Source organism: Bufo gargarizans, chromosome 1 (assembly GCF_014858855.1).
Source record: "Bufo gargarizans isolate SCDJY-AF-19 chromosome 1, ASM1485885v1, whole genome shotgun sequence".
NCBI lineage: Eukaryota > Metazoa > Chordata > Amphibia > Anura > Bufonidae > Bufo > Bufo gargarizans.
The window spans coordinates 636366909-636385618 of NC_058080.1; the positions used below are offsets into that span (position 1 = coordinate 636366909).

Consider the following 18710-nt stretch of genomic DNA (forward strand, 5'->3'; position numbering starts at 1 on the left):
AAGATGGCTGCACCTTCTGTTCTTTTGAAAGTCCTGGACACTTCCTGCTGCCCTCGAGTTGGCCAGCAGTGCTCATGTGACTAGTGGTGGGTAATCCAAGAGCAGGGCCGGACGGGTGGGAAGTGTCTAGGGACTCCAGTGCAGTCTGAGGAGCAGTGCACACTTTTTGGATTACAGAAGAGAAGCCTGGAAGTTAGTGGATCTGCAACTAAACAGATAAAAGGGAGGGTCCAGTTAATGTGAATATATTTTTATTTTATTTTTTTCCTTGAACCAGAGGGTTGGGAAGGGTGTAGTACTGCGGGTGCTTTAGTTGTGGGTGGTCCTAGAGGTTGCACCCCCACTATGTCATATTTCAATTGAATAAAATTGGTTGGGTTCTAATTTCTTCTTCTTTTTTTTTTTAGAATTCTATAGCTGTAAGACCATCCATAAAATTTCAGGGACTCCAAGGAGTAAGTATATTTATGGCTTTTTAGTGTTTATTTATCCTTGCTGCTTGTGTGGGTGGAATATTATATGCAGTAGCCTTTGGAGGGAGTTGGGGGAGACTTATGAAGACTGATGCTTTCTGGGATAAATGATACTTTTGCTGTAGCACTCCCCTTCCCGCCCTTGCCACCCCTTCAGAAAAACAGCAAGGGCAGTGTAAAAACGCCACTTGTCTAACACGTTTGCAACTTAACACCACTTTTCAGGTGCAAACTGAATAAGTCTCCCCCTTAGTCTCTTTGCATAAAACGGGCAAGAAAGACCGAAAGTTTTTCTGGATGTTTACCATTTCCTGACTTGTCTTCACTCATGCTCTGTTCTGTCTTTAGCCTTTTCAGATCAAAGCTCCTGTCCACCAGTAATATGCTTTGCATGCATGTTTTATTTGTACCCATGTAAGGATGGGTTCACATCATGTTTTTCCCATCCGTTTAATATATACAAAACATGTACATGTTAAACGGATCCCTTAGACTGGTGCTATAGAGTGGCATCCGTTCACCATAGTTCAATTGTAAAGAAAAAAAGAACTTTTTTTACAGAACTGCAGGATAGAAGAACGTGGTGTGCTGTGTACACTCACTCACTCACACACTCACTATTATTTTTTTTACACATACAAGTCAAATGGAGTCATAAAACATGATGTGAACCCAGCTGAAAGAAAATAAGTTTGTGTGCATGAGGCCTTATAGCCAAAGATGCAGGAGGTTTTGAGGGTTCCCCACCCCTGAAAACTTCAGCAGTAGCTGCCAAGCTTTTTGAAACCAGAAATATTGGATTTGGATATACGGTTATTACTGTAGCTCTAAAGTGTACAATATAGTTGACAGCATAAGACCTAGTATCATAAAAAGCATTTTCTGTACAACCCTGTTAAAGGGGCACGACTATCAAAATCTGTTCTATGTGACTACTAGGGATGTGTGAAGTGCACTTCAGATGCTACATCGAAAGTCACTTTGTTTAAAACTTTGGAATAATACTATACAGAGATCTGTCTCTATATGGTATTATGGACTTCTTTTTATTTATTTATTTTTTTATTTTGCGTGTGATTTAGTTGAATAACATCAGTAGTTGATTTTTAAAGTGGAAAACCAATTAAAACTTGAAGCCGAACTCGGTTTGGTTTTAAACTTTAACGTTATTCGACAAAGTCACAATTTGGCCTCATCGGAGCCCATACATTTTAATACTGTACAGAAACTAATTTCCGTGCAGTATTAATCCGAAGTTTTGAATGAAGCGACTTTGAATGTAGCATTCGAAGCTCTTTTCACACATCACTAGTGACTACTTATGTAATGTTTTTTTTTTTATTAAAAGGATGGTTTTCTGAAATGTATTTATTTTATTTTTTTAAGTGACTGTGTATTCTACTTATCCTGGCTCTTCAACTTCCTCATTAAACAGTGTCTCGCTTAATGTTCTGAGTCAGACCATTATGCTGAGCAGAAAGGCCCTCTGTAATAACTCACCGAATAACACATTACACTAATGCAATGCTCTTCTGTGGTAGTCTTTATCTAGGCCTGTCTAGAGAGTTGTCATACTGTTATACTAATCCTACACCTACTATAATCACAAAGGTTACAGTTCAGATAACCTTCCACCTCACAGCAGTAGTAAACGGCCTATCTGCACTCCTCAAATTTGAAATTGCAACACCAGTAAGGAAATGTTTGTAGAATTATGGAAATCACAGGCTCTATAGACATCTCAATGACCTGCAAATTATAGAAAATGTAAACATTAGGGGAGATATATCAAGACTGGCAGATCCATCCGCAGGTCTTGATCACAGTAGCCTCTTAACAAATCAGGCACATCTCTGCCGTGCGGCAGAAAGTGAAGTCTACACTAGCTACAGGCCTGCGTAGACTTAACTGCTGCCACTTTCTGGCAAAAGTTGTAGTAAAAGTGTTGGCAGCACGAAGCAACGCCCCCTTTAAATAAGCCATACCCCCTTTTTCTCAGCACTTCTGAAAAGTGCAGAGAAGTTCAAAAAGTTGCAAGTTATGGTGCACGCATGCTATGCACCATAATGTGACTAACACCACAGTTGTGGCATAAAAGGCATGATAAATGTCCATGAATATATTCAAAATGTCTCAATTTATTCAGTGTAGAGTATGAGTGCTACGTGCAGAAATGCATGCACTTGCATGCCATGGTAGCACGTTTAGGCCATGCAGGCTGCTCACACGAGCAACAATGTGGCCTTGTGTCTCCGGGGACACTTTAGAGAAACGGCTATACCACTGGTTCCCCGACCTTACATTATATACCCCCTATCCTTACCATAATCCTGGGAGTAGACCCAGTGTGACATACTTATATATTTTTTTTTTATTTTTTTATTTTTTTTTCTCCTCCATGGCATTGCCCACCTGGTCTGCAGATCAATCCACGGCCATCATTGCCTCCATTCCAGCATCTTGCCGACTTACTGTGCATCATAATGGCTTTTGAAAGCGGTGGCATGCCGTCAGTGGACCGCCTTTTGCTAGACGTCTGGCCCATAGCCTTCTGATTTGTGTAGACACTGTTTGGGATGTGACTTCCAATTTCCCTTGCAGTACAGAATGGATCACTACGTGCCATTCTTCTAATCAGATGATCTGTTTGTGAAGATGTTCGCCTCTGTGCACCCCTTGCTGTCATTATAGTTCATCGTTACTCTCCCAACCACCGGGACACACAACGTTGTACAGTGCTGACATCTCGGCCTAGGTGCGCAGCGATCTGCAGGAGTGATAAACCAAGGTCTCAGAGTTCAAGGATTCTGTCCTTCTCAGTTTGTGACAAGTGGTGATAACTGGCATGTCGACAAACAGAAGGCATCACACAATCATCCCAGATGACTTGATCCATTTTTCGAGGTTTCATGCGGCTAAAAACAATTGCTTTTAATGTGGCTTTTATGGCTCTCCCATTCTGAGCAAAAGAGGGCTCCTTCTGGGCATTGTGGATATCATAAACTGCGTCTTTTGCTCTGGAGGATCTGTCCATCACACAGCATCTTGATTTTGAATTGGCTCTGTTGGCCTGTGGTGGAGCTGCAGGAAAACTGGGCACTAACTGCTAGGTATTCCTATTGATTATAGGTGATTCCTAGAAGTCCACAAAATGTCCCCCTGATGGATCCGCTTGTGCTGCCACACAACATATCTGCATGTATGCAGCATTTTCTTCCAAAGAGGGAGAAAAAACGCCAAACTTTAAGTGCTGCAGCTTCTAATTATGGGTCTGTCCTACAGTAAAAAAGTACACTTTTTACTGTATATCCTATGGGTGATAAGTTGATATGGTACAGACACAACATCCAGTATCCCGTAAAAAAGTCAGAGCTGCATCACATTGGCAGCCACAGTACCCCTGACTATGCCAGTCTTGCTGCCTCATCAGTGCCCCCTGACACTGGCTTCTGGTGAATTGGGGCATCTAAAATGTACCATATTGGGCAGTGATGGCGAACCTATGGCACGGGTGCCAGAGGCGGCACTCTGAGCCCTCTCTGTGGGCACCCACACCCTGGAAAGTCTATGGTGTACTAATATGCCTTAGACTTTTCCTGCCATTCAGCAGCGCAGGGCGCACTATGAACGGCACAGGCAGCGCACTGAATGTAGGCAGGATATTGTAAATAAATGATTAAGTACATGGAAGATATACTATATTGGACTGTAGTAAATTGCTGTGTTGGCATTTTGCGATAAATAAGTGGGTTTATGTTGCAGTTTGGGCACTCGGTCTGTAAAAGGTTCGCCATCACTGATCTAGGGTATAGCTATATATAGGGATTATCTGCCGGCTGCTCCAGCGATTGACTGTAATGGAGTCAGGCCTTGTTACAGCATTCAAGCTGGGTTTTGGCCAGACAAAAAAAAGCTTTGGACGATACGCAGCATGTATTCCGGAACATGGCCAGATGGCCTTGGACCACGTTATAGTCAATGAGAGCTTATAGCTGGTTGAATCCGGCTATACCCAATACTGTATTACTCCAGCAGGCTGTTCTGCCAGATTGTGTATCTAAGGTTATGTTGTGAACTGTCAGTCTGTTCCGGTGGAGGAACAGACTGCCGGAGTTCACTGGCTGCATCTGTTATAGCTAGATGCCCATTGACTGTAATGGTGATGCCCTTTACTGCCTCCAATTTGAACACTCACCCACCCAATGTTCCCCCAATGACCATAGCGGAGCACGTCTGCTCCAGTCTGGGCTCAGCAAAGCAGGCGTGATTATGTAATCTCTCCTACCTGTGCTCAACTACCAATGGCAGGGAGCCAACTACTCCCTGCTGCACCACTGTTCCCTGCCCAGCAGCACTGCCACATATCGCAGCCTGCCCCGTTCACTTGAATGGATATGTGCTGCAGTTCCCTGCATGGCGGATGGCTGGAGCCACCACTATGGATTGAAACACTGACAGGTGCAGCATGAATCAGTGTTGCAGCCCCTTCAGCTCCTCTGATCACAAGAAAAGGGGGTTCTATACCCCCAAAATGGATATAGCGCTGGTCAAGCATGCACACTGCAGCTCTATTCATCGTTATGGGACTGTCGGATATAACCAGGTGTGGTGGTCGGCAATCTGACAGTACCATAGAAAATGAATGGTGCAACAGTGTGCATGCTTGACCAGCCCTCCATTCATTCCATGTGGTCAGTGGGGTCCCCAGCACTCAGACCCACTCTGATCTCATAGTAATGCCCTGTGGATAGGGAATAACGTCTTGCCAAAATCCTCTATTAAAGGGGTCCTCTTCTCAGATCAGCCTCTGTCCATAAGACATGGATGTCACAGAGAGGGAGACACCATTAGAGTGTAGAGCTCTGATGCCTATATCAGAGACATGGGTGGGGAATTAGGTCAGACCACCATATGGAGCCCATACAGTAAGTGATAGAGGATGGGAAGGCAGCAGAGGAGGCTGGGACAGAAGTGCATGTGCCTGGCACACGGCTGCCATGCTAAGCGCCGGTCCTGCAGGAAGAAAGTCACTGACCTCTCCACCTGACTCTGGTTCTTGGAGAAATACACTCACCGGTTGCTATAGGAACTGCCAGAAGTGTGTGAGCAAGGCTTGATGGCGACGAGCAAGGCTTGATGGCGACACACAAGGGTCAGGTGACACGCTGGCTCCGCCCATGATTTGCTATTTAGTCAGGTTTGGCAGGATGGCCGTGGCCATTTTGGCTTACCTCAGCGGCCTCTGAAGTAGTTATAGGACCCGCTATTCATTGCGGTGCTGAGGCGGGAGGCCACAGAGTGGTGAGTGAGGGGCTTCTCTTCACTCACGCTCTGTGTTCATGTGATTTAAATTAATCCTCGATGCAGGGAAACTGCATCGAGGTTTTTTGCCTTGATTACATCCATTAAATCGATGAGTTGTTTCAGCCCCCTAAATACATGCATTTTGCAATATCGGGGTGACTAAATATTTAGGCAGTGTTCAGATCTGCGGGGAGGATCTTGAGGGAATCTGTCATTTTCGTAAAAAAAGTGGCTTTGCTGCGTTCCCAGCCAATTCTGGGCATAAAGTGGCTTTTCTTTTTAAAACCTCTTTTGGGGTGCATTCACATGACATTTTTATGGCCATTTTCAGATCCATTGCAGTCTATGGTTCTAGTTGTATACAGTTGAACCAGAAGTTTACATACTCTATAAAGACACATGCACGTTTTTCTTAATATCAGACATGAAATCAGAATAAACCTTTCTAGTTTTTGGTCAATTAGGATTACCATAATTATTTGCCAAATGCCCAAATGAGAGAATGTTTTAAGGCATCTTTTTACTGTCTGCAATGTCAAAAGTTTACATACACTAAGACTACTATGCCTTTAAACAATTCTGGACTGCCCATATGATGTCATGTTTAAAAGCTTCTGTTAGGTTTGTTGATTAGAGACACACCTGTGGATGTATTTAAATGCACACCTCAAACACACTGCTTTCTGTAACATCATGGGAAAGTCTAAAGAAATCAGCCAAGATATCGGGAAGAGAATTGTGGACTTGCACAAGTCTGGTCCAACTTGGGTGCAATTTCAAGATGCCTGAAGGTGCCTCGTTCATCTGTACAAACACTTATATGCAAGTACAAACAAGATGGGAATGTCCAGCCATCATACCGCTCAGGAAGGAGACTGCTTCTGTGTCCCAGAGATGAACATGCTTTGGTCCGACGTGCATATCAACCCAGGAACAAAAGCAAAAGACCTTGTGAAGATGATGGCAGAAGCTGGTAAGATTGTCAATAGCCACAGTGAAACGGGTACTGTATCAACATGGGCTGAAAGGCCTCTCGGCCAGGAAGAAGCCATTACTCCAAAAGAAACCTAAAGCCAGATCAATGTTTGCAAATGCACACAGGAACAAAAACCTACATTTTTGGAGACATGTCCTGTGGTCTGACTAAACTAAAATTGAACTTTTTGGCCATAATGTCCATCGTTCTGTTTGGAGGAAAAAAGAAGCTTGGAAGTCTAAGAACAGCATCTCAACTATGAAACGCAGAGGTGGCAGCATTGTGTTGTGGGGTTGTTTTGCTGCAGGAGGGACTGGTGCACTTCACAAAATGGCATCATGAGGAAAGACGATTATGTGGAAATACTGAAGCAACATCTCAAGACATCAGCCAGGAAGTTAAAGCTTGGGCGGAAATGGGTCTTCTAAATGGACAATGACCCGAAGCATACTTCCAAACTGGTTACAAAGTGGCTTATGGATAACAAAGTGAATATTTTGTAGTGGCCATCACAAAGCACTGATCTCAATCCTATTGAAAATGTATGGGCAAAACTGAAAAGGCAGGTGTGAGTAAGGCGACCAACAAACATGGCTCAATTACACCAGGTTTGTCAGGAGGATTGAGCCCAAATTCTGACCAACTATTGTGAGAAGCTTGTGGAACGTTTGACCCAAGTTATACAGCTTAAGGGCAATGCTACCAAATATTAATGAAAACTAATAAAAATGCCTTAAAACATTCTCTCATTTTGGCATTTGGCAAATATTATGGTAATCCTAATTGACCAAAAACAGGAAAGGTTTATTCTGATTTCATGTCTGACATTGAGAAAATCATGCATATGTGTCTTTCTATATATTGTATGTAAACTTCTGGTTTTAACTGTACCTGTTTGTAATGGATTGTGAATAACAGCTGTCAAATGTTTTTTTTTTTTTTCATGGTACGACAGCTCCCTTGCTATCCAAAAAGGCATATGTTGACAAAGGGGTCAGTTTAGTCTTTTTAATAGCCTTTTTTTTTTTTTCCTCACTGCCTGGATTTAGTGGATTGTAAAGGACCGTGAAGCAGTATACAGAAAATATTTGGCAATAAAGAAAATTTTATAAACTTTTGGATTATATATTTTAAAAAAAACTGCCACTTGCCACCCTGCTGTTCTGTAGCCGCTCGATATATGCGATTTGATTGCAAAAATTTCAACAGTCCCGGTACAAACTAGCAGTTTCCAACAGCGAATCGCTGCTCAAAAAAACTCATGACCGGTGCCCTCCTCAATCTGATCAGTGTGCACGTGCCACCATCTACCAAATAGGAAAAGTAAACCGCACCTCCAGAGAGGAGCTCCATCTCCAGTAAACAATGGGCACTTGTGCCATCAGCGATTTACTAAGAAGACCTTGAGTCGTTTGGATGAAATCCCTCAGTGATGCAGCCGGATGCATTGTGAGAATGAAGTGTCCAGCTTTGACCGTAACTTCAGCCGCCTTACCATGGTGGTCCTTTCTGCTGTTAGAATGGTTAGATCACAATGCATTGGGAAGGTCTAATAAAAATAATTTTTTCCCTCCTCTGACGCCTTCTGTTTCTTGGAAAGGCTCGGTGTGGTTGTCGGACTGATAACGGTTTGTAGTTGCATTAATTTGGAAGGCAGCCACAGCAGATTTTCCGTTTTCAATACTATGAAATGTGGCTTTATGTCATCTAAAATAGGAACCTAATATTCTAGGGGTTTTTTCTTTTGTCTTTCTAGGCAAAGCACCTGTTGTGGGTGGGTGTCTCTTCCTTTCGATTCCAGTCTGCAGAAGAGCTGAGGTTTTTGAGGGTAGAGATTAACCAAATGTTTCTGCAGCCAGATTCTCCCAGCAGGGGGCCAAATCTGTGGCTCTCGTTGAAAAATCTTAAAAGTAATTAGAGCAAATAATTTGAGCTCCACCAATTATTTTCTTAGCCCATTGTTTCCATTTGTGCGGTTCCCCTTAAGAGTAAGATTAGTTGGTGCTTGGTCACACAACCTTTCATTTTGGGTGTATGTTAAGGCAGGGGTCACATTAATACTGGCTGGTATCTCCCCTTGCAGAGACTGCAATTCTGGCATGGTAACGGCATGTAGATGCTGGATATCTTTCAGTGGTATGTCATTCCAAGCTCCTCCAACTTAGACCCATAGTTCAGCCAAGGTCATTGTTTTATTCTGTGCCTGAGAAATCAATTACTACATCCAGTTCCAAGCATTGTCAATGGAGGAGAGCTCTGGTGATTGGCAAGGGGATCAGCTGGATATCCTGTTATGTGGGCAGGTGTTATCTTGATGGGACACAGTCTCCTAACTGATTCCCCCCCCCCCCCCCCCCCCCCAAAAAAAAAACAGAACGGTTCCATGCTGTCCTGGACTGAAGACTGGTCAGTACTCCCTCTATGAATACCAGATAGGACCTGCTATGATGGATAATGGTGCCCCACAGCATGATACCTGGTGTAGGCCCTGTGTTTTTAGTGGGGACCAACTCCATATTACTGCCTATGGATCTAAAATGGGATGACCTAAAACTCCCTGTAGATGTCCAGATAGTGTAGATTTTTTTTTTTTTTTTTTATGTATTCAAAATGTATGTTAAATGGATGCCTCGGACTAATGCCATACAGTGGCATCTGTTTGCCATAGAGTTCCATAGTAAAAAATATATATTTTTAAAAAAAATTGTAATGTATAAGTTAGAGGCATAAAACATGATGTGAACCCAGCCTAAGAATGCAATCTCCTCTAAAATGACCCAGATTCCTCTGTAAATGTCATGTTAGAGTTGCATAAGGTTTTAGTTTGAGAAACATTATAGTAATCCCTATTCTTCCTCAATTTGAAATTGGCTGCGCAGAGTCTTGTTCTGGAGGGACCCTTCAGGATTTGCTGCAGTCTCTCTCTCAGTAAGCACCGTGTAATGCTTTCTTTGCCCTGCAGTGGCGCTGTAGTGGTCCAGCTAGATTCTTCCACAGATTACAGCTCGTCATCTGTGGTCTGATCGGTCACCTCCTGTGATCTGCTTATTATTCAGGGGCCTTTTTAAATAATTGTCCAAATTTAAAGTGGTTATCCAGTTTGGACAATCTGCCACTCTGTTTTACAGTAAGTATTGCACATTCACACTCCTGAAACGGACTGGTGCGGTGCTCAGCCAGCAAGGAACGTAGGGGAAACTTATTTTCAAATTTTTAGATTTTATGGGTGGTAACATTGTGGAAATAAATTACAGATTCATAGACTACACGCTCCACTGGGTAAAAACCACAGATGGCTTATCCGGTATCTCTTATCTACTTCGTGATGTAGAAGTAAATTTTTGCCCTGGTAACATTGACAAATGCTGTGACTTGTGTACGTGCGGCAGCTGATCATTTACATCATTATTGCATCAATCTGCGTCCCAGCACGTGTTTGGTTTTGATATTTGCACGTCCTGACCGGTTTACCCGCTTGTGTATGAGTATTTTCCTCCCAATGTCTTTTGTTAAAAAAAATTAAAAATTTAGAGATCATATTCAGTTTTATGGGAGTCAAATTGATGCCATAGGGAATCTGTCTTAGGCCTCTTTCACACGGCTGTTGTCCCGCCGTGCCCGTGTATTGCGGAACCACAGTATGCGGCCTGCAATGCGATCATGGGAGCACTATGGTCGTGTGAAAGCCTTATATGGAGGTTATTTTGACTGGGCACAGTGCCCTGGGCTCTGTACAACATTGGCCCACTACTTGGTGGGTGCCATACACTGTACCTACAGATGGTACAGAGCTCTGGTTCAGTAGTCTACATAAGTCTTTACACGGTTCCTGGTTGAAAGATGTTGCTTAGTCACATAGCTATGGATGTTGTACAATAAGCAGTTTTCTGTAAGTCTTCATCTGTTAGAAGCTCAGTGTATCTGGAATGCACTAGATCTGCTGAAGAAACCTTAATCAGTTTTAGGGTACATTCACACAGCCATTAAACAGAAACAATCCATTTTCATGGCCATTTTGCATCTGTGTGCATCCATATCCTGGCTGTATGTCAGTTTTTAATGTCTGTTAAAAACAATTTTTTTTTTTTTTTTTTTTTTTTTAACTCCATCCTCTGCAGTGCCCTCAAATACATTCCCTGCTCCTGCCGGTGGTGAGGTAAAACTAGCTCTGCCCTGGAAGCAGCAGGACCTACCACTGATCATGGGACAGGTCCTGCTGCCTCCAGTGTGGAGCAAGTGTTCCCGCTTGTGCCTGTAGTGAGGTAACTTTATTTTTTCCATAGTGTACCACTTTTTAACAGCAATTAGATGTGTGCACGGCTGTTAAACAGTCCCATTGATCTCCATTGTAGTCTGGTTGTCAGGACGCATCCTAATTTTGGCCATTCTATTTTTCACGGCTGCTACACATAGCTGTTCTCGTAACAGTCAGTGAGAATAGCCCCATAGACCGCCCATTTTCCATTGTTTGTGAATGTACTCTGAAATCGGCCATACACTTAAGACTAGGGCTGAAATGACTACTTGATTGAATCGAGTAAGGCTACTTTCACACTAGCGTTCGAGCGGATCCGTTCTGAACGGATCCGCTCATATTCATGCAGACGGTGGCTCCGTTCAGAACGGATCCGTCTGCATTATAACATATAACATCCGTCTGCATTATAACTATAATAAAACAATTTCTAAGTGTGAAAGTAGCCTGAGCGGATCCGTTCAGACTTTACATTGAAAGTCAATGGGGGACGGATCCGCTTGAAGATTGAGCCATATGGTGTCATCTTCAAGCGGATCCATCCCCATTGACTTCCATTATAAGTTGGAACGGATCCGCACGGCTAGGCGGACACACGAACGCTGCTTGCAGCGTTCAGGTGTCCGCTCACGGAGCGGAGGCTGAGCGCTGGCAGGCGGATGCATTCTCAGTGGATCCGCCTCTACTGAGAATGCATTAGGGCCAGACGGCTGCGTTCAGGGCTGCTTGTGAGCCCCTTCAAACAGAGCTCACGAGCGGACACCTGAACGCAGGTGTGATGAAAGTAGCCTAATTCAACACGAAAAAATCTCCTGGTTTCTCTTCAGTCATGTGACCATGGAGCAGGAGTGAAGCACTTGCTATTACTATCCGCTCTGTGGTCACCCTCTGGAACGCTCCACACTGCACTTTCCTCCTGACACATCGTCAGGGCAGTGCGCTGGAGAAGATTGGCGATCTGTGGAGCAGCGCCCCTATAGGAGAGGTAAGTATTTTCTCACGGCTAGATGGGGGCAGCTGGTGGCACTCTTTTAAATTAATTTTTTATTAAGAGTACCGTACTCTATTAATCCCTGGATTAATCAATAGAATACTTAATTACAAAAATGGTTGATAGCTACAGCCCTAATTGAGACAGTGATCAGCCGCAGGATCCGTTGTACGAATGATCCCACCAGCAATATGCCAGAATAAACCAGTTTGTATTTAAGATTCGTTGGCCCTTGAGCAGAAAATTGGTCCTTGAACTGATTTTGGCAGAGCATGGCATAAACATGGAGTTTCATCCAACAATGCCAATTCTGTGATTGGCCATTGTGAACGATTGCTCATGCCAGCTTTTCAAATACCCGTTGGCTGAAATGTGCATAATCGTCCTTTCTGTAGAACTTTTGCCTTGTGTACAGCCAGCTCTAGGTTTTGTGCATACAGTAATATTATGGTGACCTACAACCTGTTTCCTCTTAATTCCACCTGTTTAATTACAGATAACATTATGAAAACTTTTGGTAAATTGGTCATGTATATATCTGTGTAGGGGAAACTTCTTGGCAATGGTTTATGCACAAAACTCTGTGGCATTATTGCTCGATTGCTCATTTTTGGCAATTTAAGTAAACTTTTTTTTTTTTTTTTTTTTTTCTCCTATTTTTAGTGCATCAAGATTCCAAAATCAGACTGCCTCAATGAAATGCACAACTTTAACTTCTATCTATCAAATGTAGGAAAAGATAACCCCCAAGGCAGCTTTGATTGTATCCAGCAAACTGTGTCAAGGTAAGCCAAATAAATGTGCAATATAAACCCAATTACGGGGAGCCGAGCAGGAGTCCACCTCCAGTCAGGACAGTTCGGAAAATCTCCCCTTGCTTTTACTAGAGGCATGAACTTTGTGATCTTACCACTTCGGTTACGGTCACAATTGCGTCTAGATATGTGATGGATCATTGGTGATTTAAATGGCATTGCTCTATAGCAGTGATGGCTAACCTTGGCACTCCAGCTGTGGTAAAACTACAACTCCCAAGATTCCCCCTTGCTTGGTTGCTCTCAGAACTCTATAGAAATGGAGCATGCTGGGAGTCGTAGTTTCACCACAACTGGAGTGCCAAGGTTAGCCATCACTGCTCTATAGTATAGATGTCTGTGAAGGTTCTCATTTATCCAGGTCATGGTATATATCTGTAAAGAATAAATCAAGGCAACTGGACGTACTGTAGATTTCTTGAAAACGTTTCATTTTTCCCCCAGAATTTTTGTACAATCACTCAGAATTGAGAGAGCCCGTTGGAAGAACGAGTGAAACGTTTTCAAGAAATCTACAGTACGTCCAGTTGCCTTGATTTATTCTTTACAGATCTATAGTATAGAGCCTGCCACCCATTAAATGAATCGACAGAATCTTTTTCTTCAGGACCTTCAATTTCAGCCGTTGGATTAATTTGATCCTTTTTATTCTTTTCCATGAAAGCACTGGCGTATCAAAACTGAATTGCCTGGGATTCATACAAGATAAAATAACAGTATGTGCCACTAATGATTCCTACCAGCTTACAAGAGACCGTATGACCCAGGCAGAAGAAGAAACACGAAGCCGTAGTACAAAAGTTATAAAACCCGGTGGCCCGTTCGTAGGTATGCATTGTTTGTAGGTTTTTGGTCTTCCAGCAAAATTTCTACTGGTTGCACAAGAAGTCAAAGTGCAAATTTTAGTGCAAGTTTAGGCAACCCTGTAAGAGGTGATGTGGTGGGGAAGAGAAAGGAGCTACATTTTTTATTTTATTTTTTTATAGGGGGGGGGGGGGGGGAGGGGGAGTTGGCATCTGTTATCCCATTCTAGAGCATGCATTTCTCCCAAGCTGAAATGTTTGCTTGCAAGGGACATTTAAAGGATATCTGTCAGCAGATTTGTACCTGTGAAACTGGCTGATCTGTTACATGTGCACTTTGCAGCTGAAGGCATCTGTGTTGGTCCCATATTCATATAGGGCCGTATTGCCGAGAAGAATGTTTTAATACTGTAATTTTTGGCCTATAAGACGCACCTAGTTTTTAGAGGAGGACTAGAATACATTTTTTCATTAGACCTCAGGTCAGACCAGCAATAAGACCTCAGATCACAGCTCCGATCAGATCCCCAATAAGACCTCAGATCAAACCTCGGCTCACACCCAAAAGTGAATGAGCCCCAATATAAAGAAGGCTCCATTTAGACCTCAGATCAAACCCCCAGTCTCAAATCAGCCCCACTTGCCTCATTTGATCAGCCCAAAGTCTCATATCGGCCCCAATTGCCTCTTAGCCCCATATTGCCTCAGATAAATAAAAAAATCACTTGCCTTTCCTGCTCCTGGACGCAGCTGCTCCTCACTGCCTGCTTTCTGGCTTCCTCCTGCTGTCAGCTGTGCTGTGAACTCGCGCGCATAGCATGAGGTCACAGAGCGCCTTCACAGCTGAGGACCAGGAAGCGGTGAGTACAGAGCCTTCACCGCTTCCTTGTCCTCTGGTGCTAATGAATGCTTCCATAATGGAATTGTTAATTAGTATTCGCCCCATAAGTCGCAAGGGGGGGGATAAAATGCGTCTTATGGTGCGAAAAATACAGTATATGTAAATGAGCCTCTGAAAGCAATGGGGACGTCGCTGTTACACATAGAGGCTTGGCGCTCTACAACTGCCACGCCCTCTGCACTTTGACAGGGCCAGGCAGTTAAAAGTTGATCTTCCCTGGTCCTGTCAGTGTGCAGGGGGCGCAGCAGGGCTGAGCCTCGAAGTTGCGGCAGTGCCCACATTGCTCCTAAAGGCTCCTTTGCATATAATGAAGCTTAATTGTTCTTGGCAATGCAGCCACATATGAACATGGGACCAACACAGATGCATTCGGCTGCAAAGTGCACATATAACAGGTCAGCCAGTGTCATCGGTACAAATCTGCTGATGCCCTTTCACTGTACAGTTGACATTAAAGTGCTTCTCTGGGAATTAAGAAAATAAAATGAATGCCTAAATATTACTTTATTATAAATATATTCCCTAATACCTTTCATTAGGCTACTTTCACACCTGTATTTTTTTGCAGATCCATTTATCTGCAAAAAACGCTTCCATTACAATAATCCAACCAAATGCATCCGTCATAAACGGATCCAGTTGTATTATGTCTACTATAGCCATGACTGATTGGTCTTGAACACCATTGAAAGTCAATGGAGGACAGACCAGTTTTCTATTGTGCCAGATTGTGTCAAACGGATCTGTCCCCATTGACTTGGGTTGTGTCAGGACGGATCCGTTTGGCTCTGCTTTGTCAGGAGAACAGCAAACACTGCAGGCAGCGCTTTGCTGTCTGCCTCCAGAGCGGAATGGTGACTAATCGGAGGCAAACTGATGCATTCTGAGCGGATCCTTTTCCATTCAGAATGCATTAGGACACAATTGATCTGTTTTGGACCGCTTGTGAGAGCCCTGAACGGATCTCAAACAGCCAAAACGCTAGTGTGAAAGTAACCTTAGTTATACAGGCTTGTTTTGTTTGGGGAGCAATCGTAAGGGGAAATAAAATTACCACCGTCCTATTGGTACACACAAAACCTGTCCTAATTACACAGCAGAACAAGTTACTTCACAACATTGAGGTAAATATCTGCCTCATCCTCCTCTCTGCTCTACTTGTCAGGGATTATGATCCTGAATATATGATCATCTGAATCTCTGTAGGAATAGAGTTCATGAGACAGGATCATAATCCCTGACAGTCAGAGCAGAGAGGAGGTTGAGGCAGCTCTTTAGCTCAGTGCTCTGGAATAACTTGTCCTCCTGTGTGATTAGGACAGTTTCTGTGTGTACTAATAGGGCAGCGGTTTTATTTTTCCTAATTGACAAATTGAGCCAATTATAACTAATGAAAGGTATTTTGGAATATTTTATAAAATAGTAATAAAGTATTTTAATTCTTAATTCCCAGGGAACCCCTTTAAGCTCATTAGCTCAAGATTTTTATACATAGAAGCCCTCCTATTTTAGTCACCATTTTGACTGGTTATAAACATTGCCTCTTTGGGTATCTGAAGTGTATTGTCAGGCACCTACTATTGTTTCCCACGTGAACTGTAGAAATAACATTTAGGATCGGAGTGGGAATCTTTCTCTGGAAAGACTCCCATTACACCTAGTAACTTCAAGTTCCCTTCCTCCAGCACAAGTACCAGTTAGAAATGTCAGCATCACAAAGGAACAGCGTAATCGTTTGTGTTGCCAGACCTGAGTGCATGTGAAGAGGCGATATGTGACTGTTTCACACATGTAGACTAACGGGGTTTGGGAGACTCTGGACACTTTGATTTCTTATTTAACTTGTATTTTTCTCTTGTCTTGCAGGGAAGAGGGTCCAGATTCGTAAACCAGCAAATAATCTTTTAGATGCAGCACCAGAAAGGAAAAGGTCCACACCCATTAATCCAGCAAACACCATTCGGAAGACAAATGTCAGCAACAGTATTGCACAGCGGCCATATAGGGAAAGGGTGATTCATCTGCTGGCACTGAAGCCATATAAAAAGCCAGAGATACTTGCTCGTTTACATAAAGATGGTGTTAATCAAAAAGACAAGAACTCTCTCGGTGTTATCCTGCCACAGGTGAGAAGAAAAACGTATTGTCACGTTCTTACACATGCGTGGGTTTGGCTTTGGAAAAAATTGTTTTCCCTTGAACTCTCAGGTTTCCAGGTCCTTGGATGTGCATTGTGTTCAAATCTCTCTACTTTTCATGAATCTACCCCTCTAAAATGGATTCTTATTGTTCTGGCCTAGATGTATACTGCAGATGCATGGCACGAGTTTGTGCTGATGGCAGACTATGTGCAGCAGTATTCTGTACAGTTTTGGGAGCTCGGATAGTCTGATACTTACACCCAGTAAAAATAATTGTTAAAAGGAGGTAGTGACACCCAGCAACCCTGCTGATCAGCAGTTTTCCCTGAGTCAGGCGCCTGCCAATCTGACGTCTGTCCTATCAAAAAGAAAGTTGTGGAAAACCCAATTAGGCTCTGGTCACGTTAGCGCCATGATGATGGTGACAGATCCATTTTCTGAGGTGATGCTGATAGGCCCCTTTGTTGATCTGGGTCTGCTGCTTTTGACGGCAATAATAGCTCTGAAAACTGTGCACTTGCGCTGCAAGGTTATGTGTACAGAGTCTTGTGTGTTAATATATTTTGTCATAGTTTAGGTGTATGCTGTTATGAAAAGGTCTTAAGGGTTGTGAGGTACAGTATGTCTCAAAGTGGTCTTCTGAAGGGTTAAATGTACAACCCCCTTACATAAGAGCAAATGTCAGCAAGCAAGGCTCCTGTACAGTGCTAGCTCATCATGCGCCTCTGGCATACTGCTCTCTATTTATAGCTGCAGAGCGCTGATCATTTCTTACAGAATCCATGCACACCCTTATTGGGCAGTGCTACACCTTGAGTGCTGCATGTTAGGGAATGCCTGGCAAAGACTAGATCACCTCCTCGCTCTGCACTTGATCTGGAGTATTTTTTTAATACAAACTAGCAAATCTTTTGTAAAGAAAAGCTTAAAGGGAGTCCGTCAGCAACTTTTCACTAATAAAAGTACCAGCAATGTACTCCAATACATGTATACATGTTAAAGGTATTCCAAACCTGTGTAATCTGTGAGGTCTCTGGATGTTTAGAAAACTAACTAACTTTTATTCCTATATAAAACTGCTTCCAAGTGCTCCTCCCATGGCTTCAGCCGTCTCCCCTGATGTCTCGGGGATGCTTGTGCCTGCACCCTCTGCTACGCTTCTGGCCACACGCAAGACAGGGAGCTGTTCTGTGCAGGTGCCAGAAGCGCAGCAGAGCCCAGTTTTCCATAGGAATGAGAGTTAATTTTCTGAATGTCCAAATAACTCAGATGACATACAGGCTCCCTTAAAGGGGTTGTCTGGGTTCACAGCTGATTTTCACCCAGGCAGCCTCCCTGATGTTGGCATCGGAGCATCTTGTTCTCCGATGCGCTCCCTTGCCCTGCGCTAGATCGCACAGGGCAAGGGATCTTTTGTTTACAATAACACACTGCCGGGCAGAGGCAGTGTGTTTGGTGACATCACTGCTATTGATGTCACCAGGGCTTCCTGGCAGCCTGAAGGAGAGCCTGATTTGTCACGAACTCCAAAAAATGCCTTTTCCATGTGCGATTTAGCGTGGGGCAAAGGAGAGCATTGGAGCATTAACTGCTCCAATGCTTAAGTCAGGGGGGCTGCCTGGGTAAAAATGGAGGTGTATGTCCAGGTTCAGCCCTGAACCCGGACAACCCCTTTAATGGGGAATGGCCTATTGTTTCAATAAAGCTTTTGTTAACCAAAAAAAATGGTAATTTTTTTAAATATATTTAATTTTCCCCATAGCGTACATAGACACCTTCAGTCAAACATATTTGTATGAGGGAGATGGGAGAGAGCTGTTGGCCGTTCAGCATGCTCAGGCAAAGTTAGCTGTCCCCCATACTCATGTTCAGGAAATAGTCAGAAAATAAGCTAGCAGAAAAAAATGTAGGTGACGCACTCACTTTTAAATAAGAGTTTTTTTGTTAATTGGATTGCAGATATAAACCCTGTAACTTTTCTGCTTCCTTGTAATGTAAATGTAGTCTTCTTAGGGGGTTAAGGGGTTAAATGGCACAGACTGAGTCTTTGT

The 18710-nt window shown here is 43.3% G+C and overlaps 1 protein-coding gene across 1 annotated transcript in view; it reads left to right on the forward strand.

Annotated features, from left to right (window-relative positions):
- The window catches only part of ELL2 (elongation factor for RNA polymerase II 2), a 65396-nt gene that overhangs the window by 30528 nt on the left and 16158 nt on the right, over positions 1-18710 (forward strand). The window contains exons 2-5 of the mRNA XM_044275991.1: positions 408-455; positions 12663-12784; positions 13479-13642; positions 16385-16644. Coding sequence (XP_044131926.1) covers positions 408-455; positions 12663-12784; positions 13479-13642; positions 16385-16644 — 594 coding nt within the window. The remainder of the gene's footprint in view (positions 1-407; positions 456-12662; positions 12785-13478; positions 13643-16384; positions 16645-18710) is intronic.